This window comes from Talpa occidentalis, unplaced genomic scaffold (assembly GCF_014898055.3).
Source record: "Talpa occidentalis isolate TD23 unplaced genomic scaffold, MPIMG_talOcc4v2.1 talOcc4.2, whole genome shotgun sequence".
Classification (NCBI taxonomy): Eukaryota; Metazoa; Chordata; class Mammalia; order Eulipotyphla; family Talpidae; genus Talpa; species Talpa occidentalis.
In genome coordinates this window covers 46969653-46991949 of record NW_023602073.1, presented here as the reverse complement: position 1 = coordinate 46991949, position 22297 = coordinate 46969653, and the positions used below count along the sequence as shown (strand labels likewise).

The window sequence follows — 22297 nt, the reverse complement described above, 5'->3', positions numbered from 1 at the left end:
GGGATACCTGCACAGCCCTACTCTGCCACGGGCTGGTGGCAGCACGTCTGGCCTGGTGGGAGAGGCCGTTTTCAGTGCGTTTGTATCATTACATTGATGCCATTTTATTGACTAGTGACTCTCTTGCAGATTTGGAAAAGGCAGTACCTCTCCTGTTGACACACCTGTAAACATGTGGCTGGGAAATCAACGAAAGCAAACTGTGGGGCCTGGACTGTCTGTTAAGTTCTTGGGGGTTGTTTGGTTGGGTAAGACAAAGGTTATCCCTGATGCTGTAATAAATAAAGTACAAGCTTACCCCACTCCAACCACAGTGAAGCAGCTACAAGCCTTTCTGGGCTTGCTGGGTTACTGGAAGGCATTTATACTTCACATGGCCCAGCTCCTATGACCCTTGTATATGTTGATATGTAAGGGGGCCAGATGGGATTGGTCAGCTGAGGCAGACACAGCATTTGCCACAGCCAAACAGACTATAAAGACTGCTCAGGCCTTGCAGGTTTTTGACCCAGCCCGACCCTGCTTGATGTGCATATTACTCAGGAAGGGTTCGGGTGGGTCTCTGGCAGAAATCAGAGAGGCTACATGCTATTGGGTTCTGGTCCCAACTCTGGAAGGGGGCTGAGGTTAGGTATTCCTTAATTGAAAAACAGTTAGCTGCAGTATATGCAGCCTTATTAGCTACTGATAGTAAAACTGCCACAGCTCCTGTCTTACTCAAGAGCCGGATGGGTACAGGACTGCACAACAAAGCCTCATAGTGGTACTGCTCAAACCCCCACTTTGGTGAAGTGGGGGTATACCTAGAACAGCACTGCACCCTGTCAACTAGTCCCTTAAGGGTAGAGTTGCAGGAGGTTCTTTGTCCAGTGATGTATGTCAGTATGGAACCGACTTTAGATGCCTGCATAGAAGCTGAACCTGAAGCTAATCCCTACAAGGAGGGATGGGCACTGATTCCAGTGGAGGCCTGGTATAGAGACAGCTCCAGCCAGGGCCAGCCAGCATCTTGGACAGCTGTGGCTGTACACCCAGAAACGGACACTATTTGGTTTGAAACCGGGACAGGACAGAGCAGCCAATGGGCTGAACTGCGAGCAGTATGGATGGTAGTGGCCCATGAACCTTCCCCTCCAGTCATTTGTATTGACGGTTGGACTGTGTACAGGGTTCTGACAACTGTGGATTTCCATGTGGACAGGCATGCATTGGCCAAGGTGGGGCCAGGCCCCATGGAAAAATCTATGGGATCTAGGGCATCAGAAACAGGTGACTGTTTATCATGTCACAGGACATGCCCCATTGGCCTCACCAGGCAACAATTAGGCAGATACCCTAGCCCGGGTTTGGGCTTGAAACTGCTCCGGGGTGGGATGTTGCGCAGTGGATGCATAGATGATTACTCCACGCAGGGCAAACGACAATGTGGGCCACTGTGCGTGCCTGGGGTCTACCGCAACTTTAGAGGAGTTTCAGACTGTTTGTGAAAAATGTGTAGTGTGTTCCAGGACTTACCCCTGGAGACATTTTGCATCCATAGGCCAGATGTTGCAGGAGCAGGTGCCCCTGACACACTGGCAGATTGACATCATTGGACCACTACCTCGCTCTGATGGACAACAGTATGCGGTCACCTGTGTGGACACTGCTACCGGGTTATTGGCAGCTTATCCTTCTCCACATGCAGACCATTGGCAGCACTGGCATGCCTATGTGCTGCAGATGGTCGTCTGCTGGTAGCGGAGAGCAACCAAGGGACTCATTTTATAGGAGCTCGGGTGCAGCAGTGGGCTAAGGACATGAGTGTTGAATGGAAGTTTCACACTCCCTATAATCCCAAAGCTGCAGAGATCACAGAGCGTTATAACAGCCTGCTGAAGCAAGGGCTGAGAGCTACTGCCCCCATTCTGATGCTGGCGGCTGGAGCTGACATCTGTGGGATGTGCCATGAGCACTAAATGAGAAGAGCAGGAAAGGCAGCCTGGCCCCAGTGGAGGCGCTGCTGCATCGTGCTGCTGCTCCCACCCAATTGCAGATACAAACTTCGGATATTTTGTTAAAGCCTGGATTGGGACAGCAGTGCAACATCCTATTGCCAACCCCAACTGGAGTGGACCCAGGGCAGACTGTGGACTGGGAATGGCCCTGGACTGTGAAGGCTCCCCCCATGCGCCAGGTGGCTCTGATAGCCCCTTGGGGTCGTGGCCTGGAGGCCAATTTACAAATAACACCATGGGTGACTGCACAGTGGCCTCCATGGGTGCGTGTTACCCACCCTGGGGTGGCAGATCAGCGGGCAATCCTAAAGGGGACATGACTCTGTGGCCTATTATGAGCTCACCACTTTTGCTACATGATGCCTCTTTGCTGGCAACGCGAGTGTGGTTCTCATGACCTGGAAGGCCACTGATGCCAGCTACAATATTATCTTTGGACATAAAATTGGCATGTATATTGCCAGATGGGAGGGATCTCCCATTGCTGGTACCAGCAACTTCTTTATCTTTCCGCTCCTAGAAGAATTGAACTTAGTTATGTGGTGATGTATATATTGTTTATGTGGGCCGTGGCTGCAGTGTTTATGATTGTTAAAGGAAACTTGTATAATCTTGTACATAGACTGTATGGCAGAAAACCCTGAGGGGATGGATTGTGGGGTAAGTAGGGGGGAAAAGCTTCAGGCTTTTCCGCCCTCCCACTGCACATGCGCATTTGGCCAACCAGCATGGCGCCATGTGGTGTGGTGTGGCATGGTGTAGCATGTGTGGCGTGGCGCAGCACAGTGTGGTGCGGTGCTGAGGATGGAGGATTGCTGTGGAGTGGACGGAGGTGTGTGGCGGAGAGTGGCTGAGTGTGACGGAGTGCGGCGGCAAATAGCAGAGAGCATGAAGACACCAACACAGCTGCTAGAACCAGTAATGGAACTACCTGGTGTGGGTTGGTTGCGCTACACTTATATTCTCTCTACAATAATTTTTAAAAAGATATAGAGAAAATAAATGATTGAGGGGACCAGTTTACGTCCTTTTGCCTTAATCCACCACATTCATTAAGAAAAACTCATTGTGGTAATAGCACCAAGGCCCAGCACCATGACAAGGAGCATGGATACAGTGACAGGTGGTACCTGGTGTCAGGCGTGAGCTCCTGTCTTCCCTGCTGGCCCGACAATGACCACTTGTAGTACTTTGTTCAAGGGAAAGCCCCAATGTGACAGCAGGTCTGATAGAATCTAGTAGTGACAATGCAAATGACCTTTTCATATTTCATGTGTCCCCCTATTCTCTGGACATTGTCAAATATTACATTTTACTGATGAATAAATAAACTGGAATTAGAAAAAATACTAATACTGCCATGATTTATCAGATGTGGGGTTATTTAGTTTAACATTTTGATGTTTATTTTAAAAACCATTATGTAATAAGTGTAAAATTGTGTGAATGTAAATATAGTTAGAAAGGGAAATGTGATGCCCAAGTAATATATTTCACTTTTTTTTAAAGATTTATTTATTTATGTATACAAGATAGGGGGGTATAGGCCAGAGATGTAGGGGGTGAGAGGATTCACCAGAGACAGAGTGGGAAACAGAACAGGCAGACTGATTGAAATACACTGCTGAGGGGAGCAGCGGGCGAGACAGGACAGGTCTGCCACGTCATGTGGGTCACCTCCCTGGCTGGGGATTGAACTTGTGCTGCAGTGGCTGCAGTTAACTTCATAGTGCTGCATTTTAACCCCTTGCACCAGCAGGAAAGGCCCTCACTATTGTTTTATTTTTAATATTTTATTTTATATAATTCTTAAATCACTTTTCATCTTTTTACAATGTATGCATTTTCTTTTTGGTTATAGTCCCCATACAATTCCGCCCCCCTTATTTTGACTCTAGTTCTTCCTCTCCCCACCCCTCCCTGATCCCCCCACCCCAGTGTGTCTCTGGTTTATAGTTGCTTGTTGATTTTGATTATTATTTTGCATTGATTAGTCTGTTTCCTGATCTCTTATTTAGGTTTTCTAAATTCCTGCTATGAGTGAGACCATCCGGTATTTTTCTTTTTCTTTCTGACTTACTTCACTGAAGATGATCCCTTCTAGCTCCATCCATGTTGCTGCAAACTGCATGTGTTTATCTTTTTTTTTTGATTGCTGAGTAATATTCCATTGTGTATATGTACCACATCTTCTTGATCCAGTCATCCATTTTTGGGCATTTGGGTTGTTTCCATAGCTTAGCTATTGTAAATAGTGCAGCTATAAACATAGGGGTGCAGGTGCCCTCTGGAATTACTGTTTCTGTGTAATTTGGGTAAATACCTAAGAGTGGAATTGCTGGATCATATGGAAGCTCTATGTTTAGTAGGTCCAGAAATCTCCACACAGCTCTCCATAGTGGTTGGAACAGTTTGCACTCCTACCAGTAGTGCAGGAGAGTTCCTTTTTCTCCACACCCTCGCCAACATTTGTTGTTGCTAGTTTTTTTAATATGTGCCATTCTCACTGGTGTAAGATGGTATCTCATGGTAGTTTTGATTTGCATTTCCCTGATTACAAGTGATGTTGAACATGTTTTCATATGCCTGTTGGCCATTTGCATTTCCTCTTCAGAGAAGTTTCTTTTTAGCTCCTCTGCCCATTTTTTGACTGGATTATTTTCTTTGTTTTTGTTGAGTCTCATTAGCTCTTTGTAGATTTTTGTCATCAGTCCTTTATCATTAGTGTTGTGTGCAAATATGTTCTCCCAGTTGGTGGGGTTTCTCTTTGTTTTGGTTTTTGTCTCTTTCGCTGTGCAGAAGCTCTTTAATTTGATGTAGTCCCAGCTATTTATCTTTGCCTCACTATACTGCTTTGGGTGATGTGTCTGTAAAGATGTCTTTGAAGTGCATGCCATGTAGTGTTTCAGCTATATTTCCTTCTATATATTTTATGGTTTCAGGTCTTATATCTAGTTCTTTAATCCATTTTGAGTTGGTTTTTGTGCATGGTGTGAGGTAGTAGTCAAGTTTCATTCTTTTGTATGTAGTGACCCAGTTTTCCCAGCATCATTTATTGAACAAACTTTCTTTGCTCCAGTGCATATTCTTTGCTCCTTTGTCAAAGATTAGTTGACCATAAATCTGTGTGTTTATTTCTGGATTTTCTATTCGATTCCATTGGTCTGTGTGTTTGTTCTTATTCCAATACCATGCAGTTTTGATGATTATGGCTTTGTAGTATAGTTTGAAGCCTGGGAGTGTGATGCCTCCATTCCCTTCTCTTTTATTCAGGAGAGCTTTGGCTATTTGGGGTTTTTGGTGATTCCATATGAATTTCATCAATAATTGTTCTATTTCTTTGAAAAATGTCATTGAAATTTTTATTGGAATAGCATTGAATCTGTATATTGCTTTTGGTAGGATGGCCATTTTAATAATGTTTATTTTTCCAATCCATGAGCAGGGGATGTCTTTCCATTTCTTTGTGTCTTCTTCTTTTTCTTTTAACAGTGTTTTATAGTTTCATTTGTATAGGTCCTTTGCCTCTTTTGTATGGTTTATTCCCAAGTATTTGATTTTTTTTGTTTCGATAATAAAAGGGATGTTTTTTTTAATTTCTTCTTCAGATTTATTGTTTGTGTATAGGAAGGCTACTGATTTTTGTGTGTTGATTTTGTATCCTGCCACTTTACTAAACTGATTGATGAGTTGAATTAGTTTTTCTGTGGTGTTTTTGGGGTTCTCTATGTATATTATCATATCATCTGCAAATAGTGATAGTTTGACTTCTTCTTTTCCTATTTGGATTCCTTGTATGTCTTTCTCTTGTCTTATTGCTCTGGGTAAGACTTATACCCAGTATTTTATTGAAAAGCAGTGGTGAGAGTGGACATCCTTGTCTTGTTCCAGATCTTAAGGGAAATGCTTTCAGCTTTTCGCCATTGAGAGTGATACTGGCTGTTGGCTTGTCATATATGACCTTTATGATGTTGAGGTATGTTCCTTGTATCCCAAGAATTTCAAGGGCTTTTATCATGAATGGGTGCTGCACTTTGTCGAAAGCTTTCTCAGCATCTATTGATATTATCATATGGTTTTTATATTTCTTTTTGTTGATGTGTTGGATAACGTTGATTGATTTTCACATGTTGAACCATCCTTGTGTCCCTGGAATGAATCCTACTTGGTCGTGGTGAATTATCTTATGGATTTTTGCATGTAGTTTTTCTTTTCCCTGCTGCCTGTCTTCTACTTTGCCGTATGTGTTGGGACACTGTGCCTCTGGTACAGGCCGGCATCTTTTTGGTATGCTCTTTAGGGGGTTTTGGAAACTGGCAGTCCAAATGAGTCAAATACTGTTATGCCAGAAGTCTAGTGAGGCAGTGATACTTTGAGTATGTTAATGGTCACTGTCATAGAATATCTCCTCCTTCTGTGTTCAATTACATAGGTGTGTCTTGAAGTCCTACAGACTTCCCTGGAGGTGGGGCAGCTGGATTGCACTCTGGGTTCCAAATCATTCGATCCGATACCCCTCTGGGCTCTGACTTCCTGCCAGGCAGAACCAGGCTTGTGGGGGCCTTCAACTTACCTCTGACTGTGCAGGGAACCTTCTCCCTCTGGCTCCACAGGGAGCCTCCTACCAGTTTCAAGTAGTCTTTTTTGAAGAAAGGTCCCTGTTCTAAAATGGCGAGGCGGAGAGGCACTCTCCTGCGTGCCTTGTCTGTCTCAGCCATGGGTGTCCGCTCCCTGTCTGGGCTCGGACTGCTGGCCAGAAGGGGCGTGGCATGGGTGAACTTCCCAGCTTACCTCTGGCTCCACCGGGAGCCTTCTGCCAGTTTAAAGCAGTCTTTATTGACGAAAGGTCCCTGTTCTAAAATGGCGATGAGGAGACGCACTCTCCTGCGCGCCCGGTCTGCCCAGGCCATGGGTGCCCTCTCCTCACTATTGTTTTTTAAAATAAACTGAAGCACTGCATTTTTGATATGTTTCAAGGTTATAAATCTATAACTTGCTATGAAGGGAAACGATGGCCAAGTATTCAGCCCTGTCACTGAAGATTAGCTTTGACATTGTCATCTTCCCCTCACTTTTTCCACCTCCTCTGCCAAAAATCTAATAAATACGTTCATATGTTTTAACATCAATATATTGGAGAAACATGCTTTGCAAACTATTAGCTATTTATGTGAAACCAATAAAAGGTGATTGTGACTATTAACAACACATGCTCACACACACTGACCCTTGAAGTCTGCATGTAGAGCAGTGGCTACCCGAGGGACAGTGGGAAGGGTGACCACAGAGAGGGGGAGCACAGTGGACTCCACTGGAGGCCTGTGGGCTCAGGGGTGGGTGTGCTACAGTCACAGCATCTGAGGGGAGACCCTGTCCTTCTACAGTGTAAGCAGTGATGTGACCAGTGCTCCCTCAATAAAGATCCTCTTGTTTCTCTTGCTGCAAAGGGCTTCCTCCTGTGTCTGGGGTCACATTAGCATAACATGAGGAGACTGGCCCAGCCCTGCCCACCAGGCCCCTCCCCACACTGACCTGTGTCTCTCTCTGATGACTTTCCTGCTCCAGCAGAGGTGGGGCTGACTCCACCCCTGCCTGGACTTTGTATTTTCCTGAGGAGTGATGTCCACTTCCCTATTGAAAATAGACAACCAGACATGAAACTGGTTTTGTTCTGCATTGTTTTTTGGATGGGTTAATTCAAAAGATTCTTAAAATTTGACAGGATTTAAGTAGGAGCCCTGAAGACCAACCAGAACTGCAGGTTTGCTGTGCTGAGTCTGTGCAGGTGGGGGTGGGAGAGGCTGTGAGGAGCCGAGGGGGACAGGGCCTGTGTCGAGTTGGTGCTCAGTGCATCATGGGCTTTGACATGGTCACTCCTCAAGGGTCATCTCCCTGCTCCTTTGTCCTTGTCCTTCAGGAGCACCTGTCCCAGCAGGGCCTGTGTTCACAGGGACTCAGACCCCACCTGGGCCTATCCTGTCTCCAGGATGTGTGTGGAGGCTGCGTGTGGCTGGATCAGGCTACGCTCAAACAGGGCTGGGTCCTCAGGCTTCAGTGTGTTTATATTTTACTTCTTTGGGTTGTTTTGGTGCACTCCTGTTCTTTTTCATGTTCATGGATCAGGCTTAGGCACCCGCTCTTGTCCCCACAAGGCCCGGGGCTGCCCCTGCTCACAGGAGTCTGGTGTTAGAGATGAATTTTCGGACGCATCCTGGTGTGGGTAAGAATTGGGGGAAGGTGATCCAGAGAAATTGTGTGGGGACAAGGAAGAGGGCTACTCTCCTAGCATGGACAGGTGGGCCTCACTAGGACAGCGCCTTTGAAAGAAGACCTGACAGACACTCCATGCCCACAGGGTGTCTGCGTAAGCTCTGTCCAGGCAGGGCAACCTCAGACCAGACGCCCCAGGACGGGGATGTCTGTGTGTCAGAGGCAGCGGCTGGAGCAGGGGTCACTGAGACGGGGTCTGTGCACCCACATAGTACAGACATTGAAGATGTTGGAAGGGCTTTGCCTTTTCTCTGAGTAAGATGTGGGGTCACACAGCCTCTTTGGACAGAGACCCCCTATGTCAGGGCCCTTTAGGCACATCTGCCGTAAGACACAGGCATGTGGGGGAGAGAGCACCTGGAGAGAGACGCGGGGACGACACAGGAGAGGGGCGTGTGGAGAAGCCCCCTTGCTTCTCAGCGCTGGGCTCACCCCAGGGACAGGAGGATGTGGGAGGAGACACTTGGGAGAGACCCATGGGGACACCAGCTGTGGACTTCTTGTGAGTCCTGGACCTGGGACGCGATGGTGAAAGAAATCAGACACGGGGAACTGTCATGTCCAGCAAGCAGTGAACCTTCATTTTCTTAGTGCCCATTATATACTGTTTCAGAGTGAATTAAACATAACATGAAAGCATACTACACAGTGACATCTTAGGTGATTAATTATTCTGCTTTGCTACTGATAACTGTTTACTCCGGGCTTGTAGATGCCAGGTGGTCAAGTCTTACACATAATCTTATCGCCCCTTAGCTAGAGCTTGGGAATCTCGCTCATTATTTTTTGTTATGCTAAGACTGCAGGAGACGTAGACGCTTGACTCCACGCACGCAGGTTGCATTCCGGGCACTCAACACCAGGTCCGGTCACTCAGAGGTTTTCCTCCACGCCGCATGTTTTCACATGCCTTTGGGACTCAGGTTAAGGCCCTTCTGCTCGCTACACGGGGTCTCTCCCAACAACCGGCCTTGGCTGTGGTTTGTGCTTTCATTTTGCTCCTGTTGTCCCAGACTAGCCTGGCGCCTTTCATCGGCCTCTGTGGGTCCCCACCTGATGGAGACTTGTGGGAAGATTTCAGGCTGCAGTGGCCCCACTTTGGGGCAACCCTGTGTGGTTGGGTGTTTACCTACCAGGGGACGGGTAACTGGGGGTTTTGTTGGGAAACTCTTCTCCTCCCTTCCCTTCCTGTCTGTGCTCGCCACTCTCCTGTGTCCTTTCACACTCAGAGTGTGCTCTGCCTTTATGTGGTAGATGGCAGAACTTGCAGTTTTGGGGGTCCTAGGGTTCCCCTCATTCTGCTTGATAACAGATTGAAGATGTTTTCTCTGACCAGGTTTCCCTTCTCTGCCGCTCTGTCCCACTGGGTCCCTCACCCGGAGACAGGAATCCCCCCCAGATTTAGAGAGGACAGGACGAAGCCCTCAGTGGGAATCTGACCCGGCTCCTGCTGTGCTTGGGGCAGGACATTGTCCTTGTCCTTGGCAGGTCAGGGCTGGGGAGGGACTGACCTTCAGGTGAACTGAACAAGCAGACAGAGCAGGACAGGGGCCCCCTCAGGGGACCCTGACTCCTTGGGGACAGTGTTGTGTGTCCTGACGCTTCTTAGGGACACCTGTTCACACTGAGGAGGGCAGGACCACAAGCAGGCGCTGGCCTGTCCTTCATGGGGGCCTGGATTGGGCCTCTGTCCTGGGGAGTTACTGGGTGTGATGATGGGGAGGGAGGGCAGTTTGCACCCCTGGCCCAGGTGTTGGGAACTGAGGGTCCTGGTGCTCTGAGCAGAGTGGGTCTGGGGTGTGAGTTCCACGGGTGGAAAGGGAAGGGAGGATGTTTTTCTCCAATAACCTCATGATCTAGCAGCACAGAGGCTTCCAGAAGACCTGCGAAAAGCCAGGTCTGTCTTTCTTGGTCTCAGAGCTTAAGGGGTCACTAGGAAGGAACTGTTCCTGCTGGTGGGGGGCCCTGGGCCCTGCTCCCCCCTGAGCCCAGAGCTCCTGGCTACCCTTCTCCTCTGTGTGGGCCTGGCTGCCTCCTGCCCTGTCTCTCCCCAGCCCTGAGGAGATGGTGCCCTGCTCCTGCCCCAGCTCTGTGCTCTGCCTCCTCCCCTCCCTGCTGCTCCTCCTCCAGCTGCCCCCTGGGGGTCCCCAAATGAGTGTGTCCATCTCTGTACCTGTGTCTCCCTCAGGTATGTAGGGCCCAGGTGTTCTAGGAGCTCTTCCTTCAGGAAGGATGGCTGTGGGGGGGGGTCCTGGCTCTAGAAAGATGGGGGTGCTTCCACAGGGAGGGAGAGGGATCAAAACAGGGGAGGGAAGAGCACAAGGGACTATGGTGATGGTGCACAGGTGAATTGGTGATGGGAATTTTATAGGGACTGCCCCGAGAGGAGAAAACATACATTGTACAAAAGTGAAGGCTGATGTTAAAAAAAAAAAGATGGGGGAGCTCCCCAACCCTCATGTGATGACACAGTTAAGAGCAGTCACTGACCTAGAACATGAGGGCGAGGGATGACAACTGTCAAAAACTGAACATGCCTTTCCCCTCATTTTTGCTTTTGATTCCATGTGTATTGCAAACACTAATTCATTTCTTTACATTAATGAAGTCACTAATTCATTTCTTTCCACTAATATATATATATATATATAAATATATATATACAACATGTATATATATATATAGGGTGTCAGCTATATGCTCAGTGCTGTGTATAAATCAATCAGAGTCCCATCCTCAGAGAGCTGCTTTCATGCAGGAGACAGTGAACAATAAAACAAGAAACCCACTCTACCCCCACCTGCAGAGAGGCTGAGAGGAGGGACAGGCAGGGAATAGGTCGGGCAGCAGGGGAGGGAGGGGTGTGTGGGGGCAGCTGTGTCCATCAAGGGGTCAGTGTAGATGGTGGCATGGGAGCAAAGCCCTGGGGAGGGGTGTTGGGGGTGAGGGCCCCATGGAGGGAACAGCCTGTGGGGGGCGCTGGCTGGTGCTGGGTATGCAAGGACAGAGGGGGTGAGGGTCAGCTGGAGCAGAGGGAGAGTGAGGGAAACTGGAATGGATGTCAGAGGATTGGGAAGTGGTCACCCTGTGGGTCTGGGGGTGACTGTGGGGCTGCAGAGCCCCTGCCAGGCTATGAGCAGAGCAGGACCTGATTCAGGTCCCAGGTGAAAGGGGCCCAGACTGGGGGTAGCAGGAGAGACTAGTCTGTGTGTGTCCAGGTGAGAGAGGAGGGGCTCAGGCCAAGTGGGGCAGCACAGGTGCAAAGTGGCTCTTTGGAGGTGCAGGGGGCTCCTGAGGACAGCACAGTCCTGTCCTCTCCTTCCCAGGCCTCATCAGGCCATGGGCTCTGATTGGGTAGCAGACTGGGGGAAACTTTTTCTTTTTTTTTTTATTGAGGTAACATTAATTTATACATTTCATAGAAGTGACATGTACAGCTTCTCACCCGGCAGTTGTGTATTTCTCACACACCCACTACCAAAAGTCCAATCATCATGCTTCACCAAACTATTCCTTCCACGTTCCTTCTCCTCTGGTGACCGCCATTTTGTTGTGTTTCTTGATTGTTTTTTTTCCTTTGTATCCACAAATCACAGAGCATTTGTCTTTCTTAATTTGACTTACCATAATTCCCTTAAATTCTATCCATATTGTTGTAAATGGAAAGATTTCATCTTTTTAAATATCTGAGTACTATTCTATTGTGTGTGTGTGTTTTCGCATGATATATAAATGTGAGATATATGTCATGTTTTGATAACCCACTCATCTGTTCTCCAGGACTTGGGTTGTCCCATATTTTGGCTATTGTAAATAGTACTGCAATGAATATAGGGGCCCTGTCTCATTTTAAATAAGAATTTTCATATTCTTTTTTTTTTTTTTTTCAGATTTATTTATTTATTTATACAAGCACTGGGTACAGTCAGAAGCACGGGAGGGTGAGAGAATTCATCAGAGACAGAGTGGAGAGCAGAACAGGCAGACTGATGATGTACATTGCTGAGGGGAGCAGCAGATGGCAGGAGAGGTCTGCGTGCCATGTGGGACCCTCGCCCCGTGGCCAGGGATGGAACGGGCTCTGCAGAGGTTGCGGGCAGCTTCGCAAACCAGCGCTCAACCACTGCGCCACCAGGGAGGCCCGTTTTCATATTCTTGAGGTAAATATCCAGAAGAGGAAATAGTGGGGGCCTCCCCGGTGGCACAGCGGTTGAGCGCTGGGCTGCAAAGCTTCCTGCAGCCTCTGCAGCACCGGTTAGATCCTCGACCTCTGGTGAGGATCCCACATGGCGCGCAGACCTCTCCTGCTCTGCCCGCTGCTCCCCTCTGCAGTGTGTTTCCTCAGTCAGTCTGTTCTGCTCCCTGCCCTGGCTCTGGTGAATTCTCTCACCCTTCTGCGCTTCTGACTGTATGCAGTTCTTGTATAAATAAATAAATGAATCTTTAAAAAGAAAGTGCAAATACTGGATCATATTGCAATTCTATTTTTTTTTTTGAGAACCCGCCATATTGTTTTCCAAGATGGCTGCACGAATTACATCCAACCAATAGTGCACAAGGGTCCTTTATCCCCTGATCCTCACAAAATTTATTTCTTGACTTTGATAATAGGCATTCTTATTGGTGTCAGCAGAAATCTAATTGATTTTTTCAAATGTTGAACCATTTTTGCGTTGCTGAGATAAATCCTGCTCAGTCAAGTGTTCATTTGAATTTGGTTTTCTAAGGTCTTGTTGAGGATGTTTGCATCTATATTTATCAGGGATTGGTCTGTAGTTTTCTTTTTTGTGTGATGTCCTTCTCTGCCTTTGGTAACAAGGGAATGTTGGCCTCATGAAATGTGTTTTGCAGCGTTCCCTCTTCCTCTTTTTTTTTTTTTTTAAGATTTATTTATTTATTTATACAATTGCTGGGATACAGGCCAGATTTGTGGGAGGGTGAGAGGATTCACCAGAGACATAGCAGGGAACAGAACAGGCAGACCGATGAAATACACTGCTGAGGGGAGCAGCAGGTGCGACAAGAGAGGTCTGCCATGCCATGTGGGACCCTCACCAGCTGGCCGGGATTGAAATGGTGCTACAGAGGCTGCTGACAGCTTCACAACGCTGTGCTCAACCACCTGTGCCACCAGGGGAGACCCTCTTCCTCTGTTTTTTTTTTTTTTTTTTTTAAGCATGGAAAACTCAGGTATTAGTTCATTTTTAAAAGTTTGTAGAAGTCACTGAAAATGTCTGGTCCTGGACTTTGTTGTTGGGAAACTTTTGATTTGTGTTTTAATGTCTTTGCTTGTAGTTGCTTAGTTGTGAATGTTCCTGATTCAGTCTCAGAAGATTGTATACTTCTAAGAATTTGTCAGTTTCTTCTGGGTTATTTGAGGTTATTCAATTTATCAACATATAGATATTTAGTATTGTCTTATTATCCTCTGTATTCCTAAAGTGTCTGTTGTAACTTCTCCACTTTTGTTTCTAATACTAATACTAATACTACTATTTATTAGAGGGTTTTCCCCCCTTTTTTCCTGCTTGAAAGATTTGTCTATTTTATTTTTTTCAAGAACCAGCTTTTGGTTTCATTGGTTTTTTTTTTATCTGTCTTTGATTTCCATGTCATTTCTGCTTTAATTTTATTTCCTTCTACTGTCTTTTGGTTTCATTTGTTCTTTCTAGATGTTTTAGGTGTAAGGTTAGATTCTTTACTTGAGCTCTGTCTTGATTCTAGATGTGGCCTGTATTGCTCTGTATTCCCCTCTTAGTGCTGCCTTTGCTGTGCCCTACTGATAGGTTGTCATTTGTCTCAAGGTATTTTTAAATTTCTTGGTTGCTTTCCTCCTTAACCTACTAGCCATTTGGTAGTGTGTTGTTCAGTCTCCACATATTACTTCCCCCCCGGTTTCTTTTTATGGTTGATTCTAGTTTGATACCATTGTGATCAGAGAGATACTTAAATGATTTCAGTCATCATGAATTTATTGATGCTTGTTGTGTGACCCAAGTGGTGTATTCTGGAGACTATTCCATGTGCACCTGACAAGAGTATGTATTCAGCTTTTTTGGAGTGTAGCGCCCTATGAATATCTATTCAGCCTACATGGTCTAATTCCTCACTTAAAGCTACAGTTTCCCTGAGTTCTGTCAGGTGGATGTGTCCTTGATGAAAGTGGGGTATTGAATTTACCACTATTGTGTTGCTGCCAACACAAATATCTGTTTTCAGATTTGTTAATAGTTGCCATATATAAGTTGCCATATATATTTTGCTGCTCCTTTGTTTGGTGCATGTATATTGATGAGTGTTATGTCTTCCTGATGTAGGATTCCTTAATCACATTATATTCATATGATTATGAATTGAATTCATTTGATTATGAAAATGTCTCTTGTTACCTTTTTTGCTGGAAGCTTATTTTATCTCATATGGCAGCCCCTGCAATTTTGGGGGTGCCCCATTTTCTTGTGTTTTTCCAAGAACTTTTTTGATCCTGTCTCCTGGAGACAGCATAATGTTAGGTTTTGTTTTTTGGTGCAACCAGTCACTCTGGGCCTTTTTGTTTGGTAAGTTCCATTCATATACATAAAGGGTGATTACATGATGAGTTTCTACTGTCCTTTTGTCTTTAGTCAAATACAACCAAGAAATGTGTGGTATCTGGAGAGGGTGGTGACGGCTCCACGGTCACTGTTCCCCTGGTCAGTTTGTAGGACGGTGTCAGGCGGGAGGCCCAGACATTAACCAGGTAGCTGAGGTTCAGACCTAGGTACTATCATAACCCTTCATTCTACATGTCCTTGTTTCTGAAAGGGAGTGGGGGAGGGTGTCAGGATAGTATCAATACCCAATTCACAGAGTGCTGGGGAGGAATCTCCAAGGTCACACAAAGAAAGTAACTGCTGAGGTCATGCAGTTGGTCTTCCATCAGCTCCCTGAGCCACTTCTGTTCCTGTGCCCAAATCTGGCTTTCAAGACCCAGCTCCCATATTCCCTCCTGCTGAGGAAGGAAACTCCCTGGCTCTTCCCTTGGCTCCCTATGAGGCAGGCTACTGAAGCCCCTCTCTCCTCACACACCCCAGTCTGCAGGTCCTCCAGGGGGGGATCACGTGGTTCTCTGTGACCCCAGCACCCAATGAAGTATATTCCTGGGCACCAGCATGCATTGGGCTAGGGGACTCCAAATGCCTGACTGCAGGTCTGTGTCAGCAGAGTCACCAGAGGTGTGTTTAGAAAGAATTTCCCAGGCCCGTCCCCAGAGGCAGATAGTGGACTCCGGCTGCCCAGGGCTGGGGAGGGGAAGGTGGGGGTGGTGCCCATGGGCCCAGGCCCAGGAAACAAGGTTGTTGTGGTGATGGAGATGTTCTCAAGATAGAGTGTGGGATGGTTGCTCTGCTCTGTGCTTACCAAAAGGACATGAGAGGTGAGCCTTCAACAAGTGACTTAAAGGTTGTAAGTTATATCTCAATTAAGTTGCTTTAGAACCATATTAAAAAATGGGTGTACACTGATCAATGGAACCAAATAGAAAATCCAGAAATAAACCCACAGATTTATGGTCAACTAGTCTTTGACAAAGGAGCAAAGAATATGCACTGGAGCAAAGAAAGTTTGTTCAATAAATGGTGCTGGGCCATGGAATATTACTCAGCATTCAAAAAAGATAAACACATGCAATTTGCAGCAACATGGATGGCGCTGGAAGGGATCATGCTCAACAAAATAAGCCAGAAAGAAAAAGAAAAATACTGGATGGTCTCACTCATAGCAGGAATCTAGAAAACTTAAATAAGGGACCAGGAAAATGAATAACTATAAGAAAGTGAAAATCAAAATCAACAAAAAACTATGAACCAGAGACACTCTATGGGAGGTGGGGGGTGGGGAGGGGAGGGGAGGGATTGGGGTCAAAATAAGGGTGTTGCAATTGTATGGGGAATATAAAAATAAAATTTATTTAAAAAAATAAATGGTGCTGGGAAAACTGGGTCGCTACATGCAAAAGAATGAAGCTTGACTACTACCTCACACCATGCACAAAAACCAACTCAAAATGGATTAAAGAACTAGACATAAGACCTGAAACCATAAAATATATAGAAGGAAATATAGGCAAAACACTACATGGCACGCACTTCAAAGGCATCTTTACAGACACATCACCCAAAGCAGTGATAGTGAAGGCAAAGATAAACAGCTGGGACTACATCAAATTAAAGAGCTTCTGCACAGCAAAGGAGACAATAACAAAAACAAAGAGAAACCCCCCTGACTGGGATAAAATTTTTGCACACGGCACTAATTATAAAGGACTGATCACAAAAATCTACAAAGAGCTAATGAGACTCAACAAAAACAAAGAAAATAATCCAGTCAAAAAATGGGCAGAAGAGCTAAAAAGAAACTTCTCCAAAGAGAAAATGCAAATGGCCAACAGGCATATGAAAAAATGTTCAACATCACTTGTCATCAGGGAAATGCAAATCAAAACTACCATGAGATACCATCTTACACCAGTGAGAATGGCACATATTAAAAAAACTAACAACAAATGTTGGCGAGGGTGTGGAGAAAAAGGAACTCTCCTGCATTGCTGGTGGGAGTGCAAACTAGTCCAACCACTATGGAGAGCTGTGTGGAGATTTCTGGACCTACTAAAGATAGCGCTTCCATATGATCCAGCAATTCCACTCCTAGGTATTTACCCAAATGACACAGAAACAGTAATTCCAGAGGGCACCTGCACCCCTATGTTTATAGCAGCACTATTTACAATAGCTAAGATATGGAAACAACCCAAATGCCCAAAAATAGATGACTGGATCAAGAAGATGTGGTACATATACACCATGGAATATTACTCAGCATTCAAAAAAGATAAACACATGCAATTTGCAGCAACATGGATGGAGCTAGAAGGGATCATGCTCAGCGAAATAAGCCAAAAAGAAAAAGAAAAATACCAGATGGTCTCACTCATAGCAGGAATTTAGAAAACCTAAATAAGGTACCAGGAAAAAGACTAATTAATACAAAGGAATAATCAAAATCAACAAGCAACTATGGTCCAGAGTCACACTACACTGCGGAGGTGGGGGTGAGGTGGAGGGAAGGGGCGGGAGAGGAAGGATTAGGGTCAAAATAAGCGGGGGGGGGGAATTGTATGGGGAATATAACCCAAATGAAAATGCATTGTGCAAAAATGAAAAATAATGTAAGAATTATATAAATAAAATATTTTTTTTAAAAATGGGTGTACAAGTTGCCTGTGTCTGTCCTCCACTGTACCCACATCAAGGGCTCCTGGGACAGGAAACTGCCTCAGCCCACGAGGAGCTGAGCACAGACGGCTTCACTGCACAGATGCTCTCAAGGAGCCTCCTCTGTGTGGTCCTGAGTCATGTGATGAGATGCTGACGTCACGCTGCTTTTGTGATGGGAGAGACTTTTAGGGGCTTTGGGTGGGAGGCAATTTAATTTTCATGTGGACAGAATGGAAATAATTAGCGTACAGAAGGTCTGCTGTGTTGGTTTTCAATTTTCTACCAGTACTCTGATACACAGGAGGGGACACAGTTCCCCCCATGAGTGTGTCTGACTTGCTGGCTCTTCCTCGTGAGGAGAATGAAGCAGAAGGGACGCGCCACGTCAGAGTCAGGCTCACAGGGCCTGAGACTTCCTGCCCAGGATCCCCTCCTGGTCCCTCTCTGGGGTGACTCCCTGCACACAGAGGACCCTCAGCTAAGGGGATGCCCACAGGACAAGGAACTGAGGGTTTTCTCCAGGAGCCACATACCTGAGCTCTGAGGCAGGTCCTTCCACGCAGATCATGGCTGTTCAGATCTGCCAACATCGCGTTTCCATTGCAGCCTCGTGGGACCAAGAGCTGGAGCCTTTGAGTGAGCCCCCTCCTAATGCCCCCCCCACCTCCAGAGACTGTGCCAGATGCCAGATCTTTGTGGTTTAGCTGCTAAGTTTGAAGTGATTTAGTACAAACTGTTACCGGAAACAGTTGTCTCAGCGGTGGGAGCGGTAGGACAGTGATGTCCTTTCCACCTGTTGCTCCACCACAGGCAGATGTGGCAGTTGTGCCTCAGAGCCCGGTAACTGCCATTTGTAATGGGCCAGTCAGGTGTGAGCTGTGAGCTGTCACCTAATGGGTGCTAACTGGTCCATCAGACTTGTGGGTGAAAGAATAAAAGCCAGGGTTGGAGGGAGCTGAGGAGTCCCCCCCCCCCAAGAAAGGAGACGAGGACCCCAGCCTTGAGAGAAGATGACAAGGGAGCCCCTGAAGAAAAGAAGACAGTTCCCGCCTCCGAAGAAAGAGGAAAAGAAGCACCAGCAGCCACCCTCCGAGGAGGGAGAGAAGCCGAATGACTCTGTCACAGTTGGGCCTCGGTCCTGTCCCTGATATCGCCTGAGGGGAGCCCCTAAGGCCCTGGGCCTGGTGTCTCAAAGAGCTGTGTGTTGCTGGTGTAATCCAACTGCTCACAAAGAGCCTCTACCAGTGGGCGTCTCTGACACCGCCTCTGTAGGACCAGCAGTGGCCATAACTACTGGCTGGTGCTGTCCAGGGCCCCTGGTGACCCGTGGCGACAATCACTGATGCTCCCTGGTGAGGCAGCTGCCACTTGTGGGTACAGTGAGCTCTTTGTTTCCCCTGTTTGTAAAAAAACTCCATGGTGGTTGTTCTGGGGCCTGCGGTCTCTTTGCAATTGTGCGTGGGTGAGACCGACAGACAGTGGCCTGTCCTCTTCTCGGGCACTGTCCTTTGTTGGTCTGTAGCTCTTGGTTTGGGTTTTGGCCTTTTGGGGCCTTTTGGTGGCTCCCTGATCTCAGAGCCTGGGCAGAGGGTTGCCGTTCCTTCCATGCCGCCTCTTGCTCTGTGGCCTCTTGTAGCCTTCTCTGCCCCTGCTTCAAAACACTAGAAAATTAAGGCAATAAAGTGATCAGTGGCTATTTTCTCACAAGAAACAGTGGAGGCCAGAGCAGCTGGAGTGACAGTCAAGTTCCTGATAGAAATATGGTGTCAAACAAGAATTCTATGTGCCCTGGAAGTATCCTTCAAAATAAAGGTGATAAAAATTTATTTTTACTGTTTTCAGATTTCATTTCATTTTGGTGCTCATTTCTTTTTCTTTATGCAATGCCCAGAGCGGTGTCTGCAGGGTTGGGCACAGAGGGGCTGTCCACAGCCTGGAGCTGTGAGTGGGGCTGACTCTGACCCGCCTGCAGGGAGTGGGCCCTGGAGCCCCAGAATCAGCCCCCTGGGCTGGTCCTCCAGAGCGGCACAGGCCTTGCTCTGCCCTTATCTTGGCTCCCTGAATCTCCCTGTCACCCCAGCATTGGGGAATTGGGGGGGGATGTTCTGGAATAGGAGGGCGGCCTCCCTTTAACCGTCTGTCTCCCCATCTTTCTGCCATCCGCCGCATCAAGAGAGAACATGTAAGAGCTTTCATGGAAAGGAACTTAAATACAATTAGGGTACAACAAAAAAAAAAGGGAAAGAATAAAGTTTCCAAACCAAGCACCCAAAGTGCTTGGGTTAACCAGGTTGGGATAACCAGGTCTCTGGGACATAACATACCTGGTTACCCTGTTTGGCCCAGATTAGGGCCTGAAGGCCTGTCACAGTCTAAAGCACCTTCCCGAGGGGACCCATAGAAAAGGGTCAAACAGGCAAGTCTGGGAGGAAAAGAGAAAAACCAAGATAAAAGTTGCCATTGTCACCTCCCCGCAGTCTCTCACCCACGTCTGTGTCACCCAGTCCAGGACCAAGAAGCATGTGCAGCTTCTTCACGTGTCTCTCTGCTCCCTCCCTGTGCCTCCCCCAGGTCTCCTCTTGGCTCTTTCCTTTCTTCACTCTCCTCTCCAGCTTCTTCTCCTCCCTGCTCAGCTCCACCCTCCCTTGGGTGGAACAAGGAAAGTGGAACCTCCTCTTTCCTTGGGAGACCCCCTGTTACAGTCCTCTCTGTCACCGGCATGTGCCTGTGTGTGTGGGTGACACCAGCCCTGCAAGGATGGGCAAGGTCCCAGATGTGCACGGTTCCCTGGGCAGTCACAGGCCAGCACTGCTGCATCCCCGCAGATGAGACAGACGCTTCAGCCCCCAGTGAGAGCCCGTGTCACCCACACAGACCTTCCCCCCACAGTGTCCCCTATGCTGCCCGGTCCTCTCTGGCTTCCCACTGCACCCCTTTACACCTCTGTCCCCTAAAGTCCCCATTTCCATCATCTGCTCTCTTTTCCAGGAGTCTTCCCTGTCTTCCTAGCCAGTGCCCTGGGGGCTCTCCTAGGCCCCTCCCCTCCTACAAAGGGTGGAGAATGTGAGGTGATGCCCAGGAGGATGGGGCTTTCCTCCTTGGAAAGCAGAAGCAGAAACAAATTACAGGGACCCTGGAATCTAAGTTTCCATCCCAAGAAATGGAAGCGACCTATATATTTGGGGATTTGCCTAGAACCTAGGGACCAGTTGTTATGTCCCGGAGACCTGTTTATCTCCTAAGTCCAAAGTCACCAACTGGCTACGAAATATGACACTTAAACGGACACAATGAACAAGGACAGTTTGTTTAATAAGTGGTGCTGGGAAAACTGGACCACCACATGCAAAAGAATGAAACTAGACCACTACCTCTCACCAGGCACAAAAATCAACTCAAGATGGACAAAAGATCTGGACATAAGAAACCGTAAATCATATAGAACACAGGTAAAACACTATAAAACATACATTGGGCCTCCCCGGTGGCGCGGCGGTTGAGTGCTGGGTTGCAAAGCTGTCCGCGGCCTCTGCAATGCTGGTTCGATCCCCGGCTGCTCCCCGGCCACCAAAAGAGGGTCCCACATGGCGCGCAGACCTCTCCTGCCGCCCGCTGCTCCCCTCAGCAGTGTACTTCGTCAGTCTGCCTGCTCTGCTCCCAGCTCTGGCTCTGGTGAATTAGCTCATGCTCCCGCACTTCTGACTGTACCCAGTACTTGTATAAATAAACAAACAAATAAATAAATAAATCTTTAGGAAAAAAAAAATAAAACATACATCTCAGTAATATCTTTAAAGACTCATCACCCAAAGCAAAGAAAGTGAAGGAAAATATAAACACCTAGGATTACAGCAAACTGAAAAGCTTCTGTACAGGAAAAGAGACATTAACCAAAACAGAGAGACACCTCACTGGTTGGGAAAAAATCTTTGCACTCCGTACAATTGATAAGGGAGTGATCACAAAGATATACAAAGAGTTGATGAGACTCAATAAAAACAAAGTAAACAATCCAGTCAAGAAATGGGCAGAAGTCGGCCTCCCTGGTGGCACAAGAGGTTAAGATGCAAACTGTGAAGCTATCTATAGCCTCTGCAGCAGGAGTTCAATCCCCGGCTGGCCAGGGAGCTACCCACATGGCGCAGCAGACCTCTCCTGACTGGCCCACTGTTCCCCTCAGCAGTGTATTTCAGTCAATCTGCTGTTCTGCTCCTCACTCTTGTCTCTGGTGAATCTTCTCACCCCCCACACCTCTGGCCTGTACCCCAGTTCTTGTATGCATAAATAAATAGATCATTAAAAAGCGAACATGTAAAATATATGTAAATAAATTTTAAAAAATGAAAGCAAAAAAAAAAAAAAAACCCCACAACAAATTGACACGGGACTTGGGCGCCCCCTTGTGTGCAGATCCATAACCTGCTGCTGGGAGAGAGCCTGGGACAGGTCTTGGGGAACTCTGGTCTCCTGTGCTCAGCCCTGTGGCCACACGGGGGCGCTGCGCGCTGTTCGGATTCCATTTGAGCCGCCAGGACTTGGAGATGTCTGAGTTGGGCAGAGTTGGGGGTCCTGGAGGGCGGCGTCTTGGGGCTGAGATGCTCTGTGAGGAGTCAGAGAGGCAGGGCTGAGAGAAGAGGAGACCCCGGAACCTGCCCTGTGTGTGAGGTTTCCAGCTTTTCTCCCCAGGACCCCTCTCTCCAGTCCCTGGATAACAAAACCTGGGAAAACAGGAAAGTAGATAGTTTTTTCCTTCTACAACCTATTAAGTGCTGAGGG

At 47.2% G+C, this 22297-nt stretch overlaps 1 protein-coding gene across 1 annotated transcript in view; it reads left to right on the top strand.

Annotated features, from left to right (window-relative positions):
• The first annotated feature begins 1799 nt into the window (after positions 1-1799).
• LOC119251331 (class I histocompatibility antigen, Gogo-B*0103 alpha chain-like) overlaps positions 1800-22297 on the top strand; it is a 36937-nt gene continuing 16439 nt past the window's right edge. Inside the window, exon 1 of the mRNA XM_054698126.1 lies at positions 1800-1935. Coding sequence (XP_054554101.1) covers positions 1800-1935 — 136 coding nt within the window. The remainder of the gene's footprint in view (positions 1936-22297) is intronic.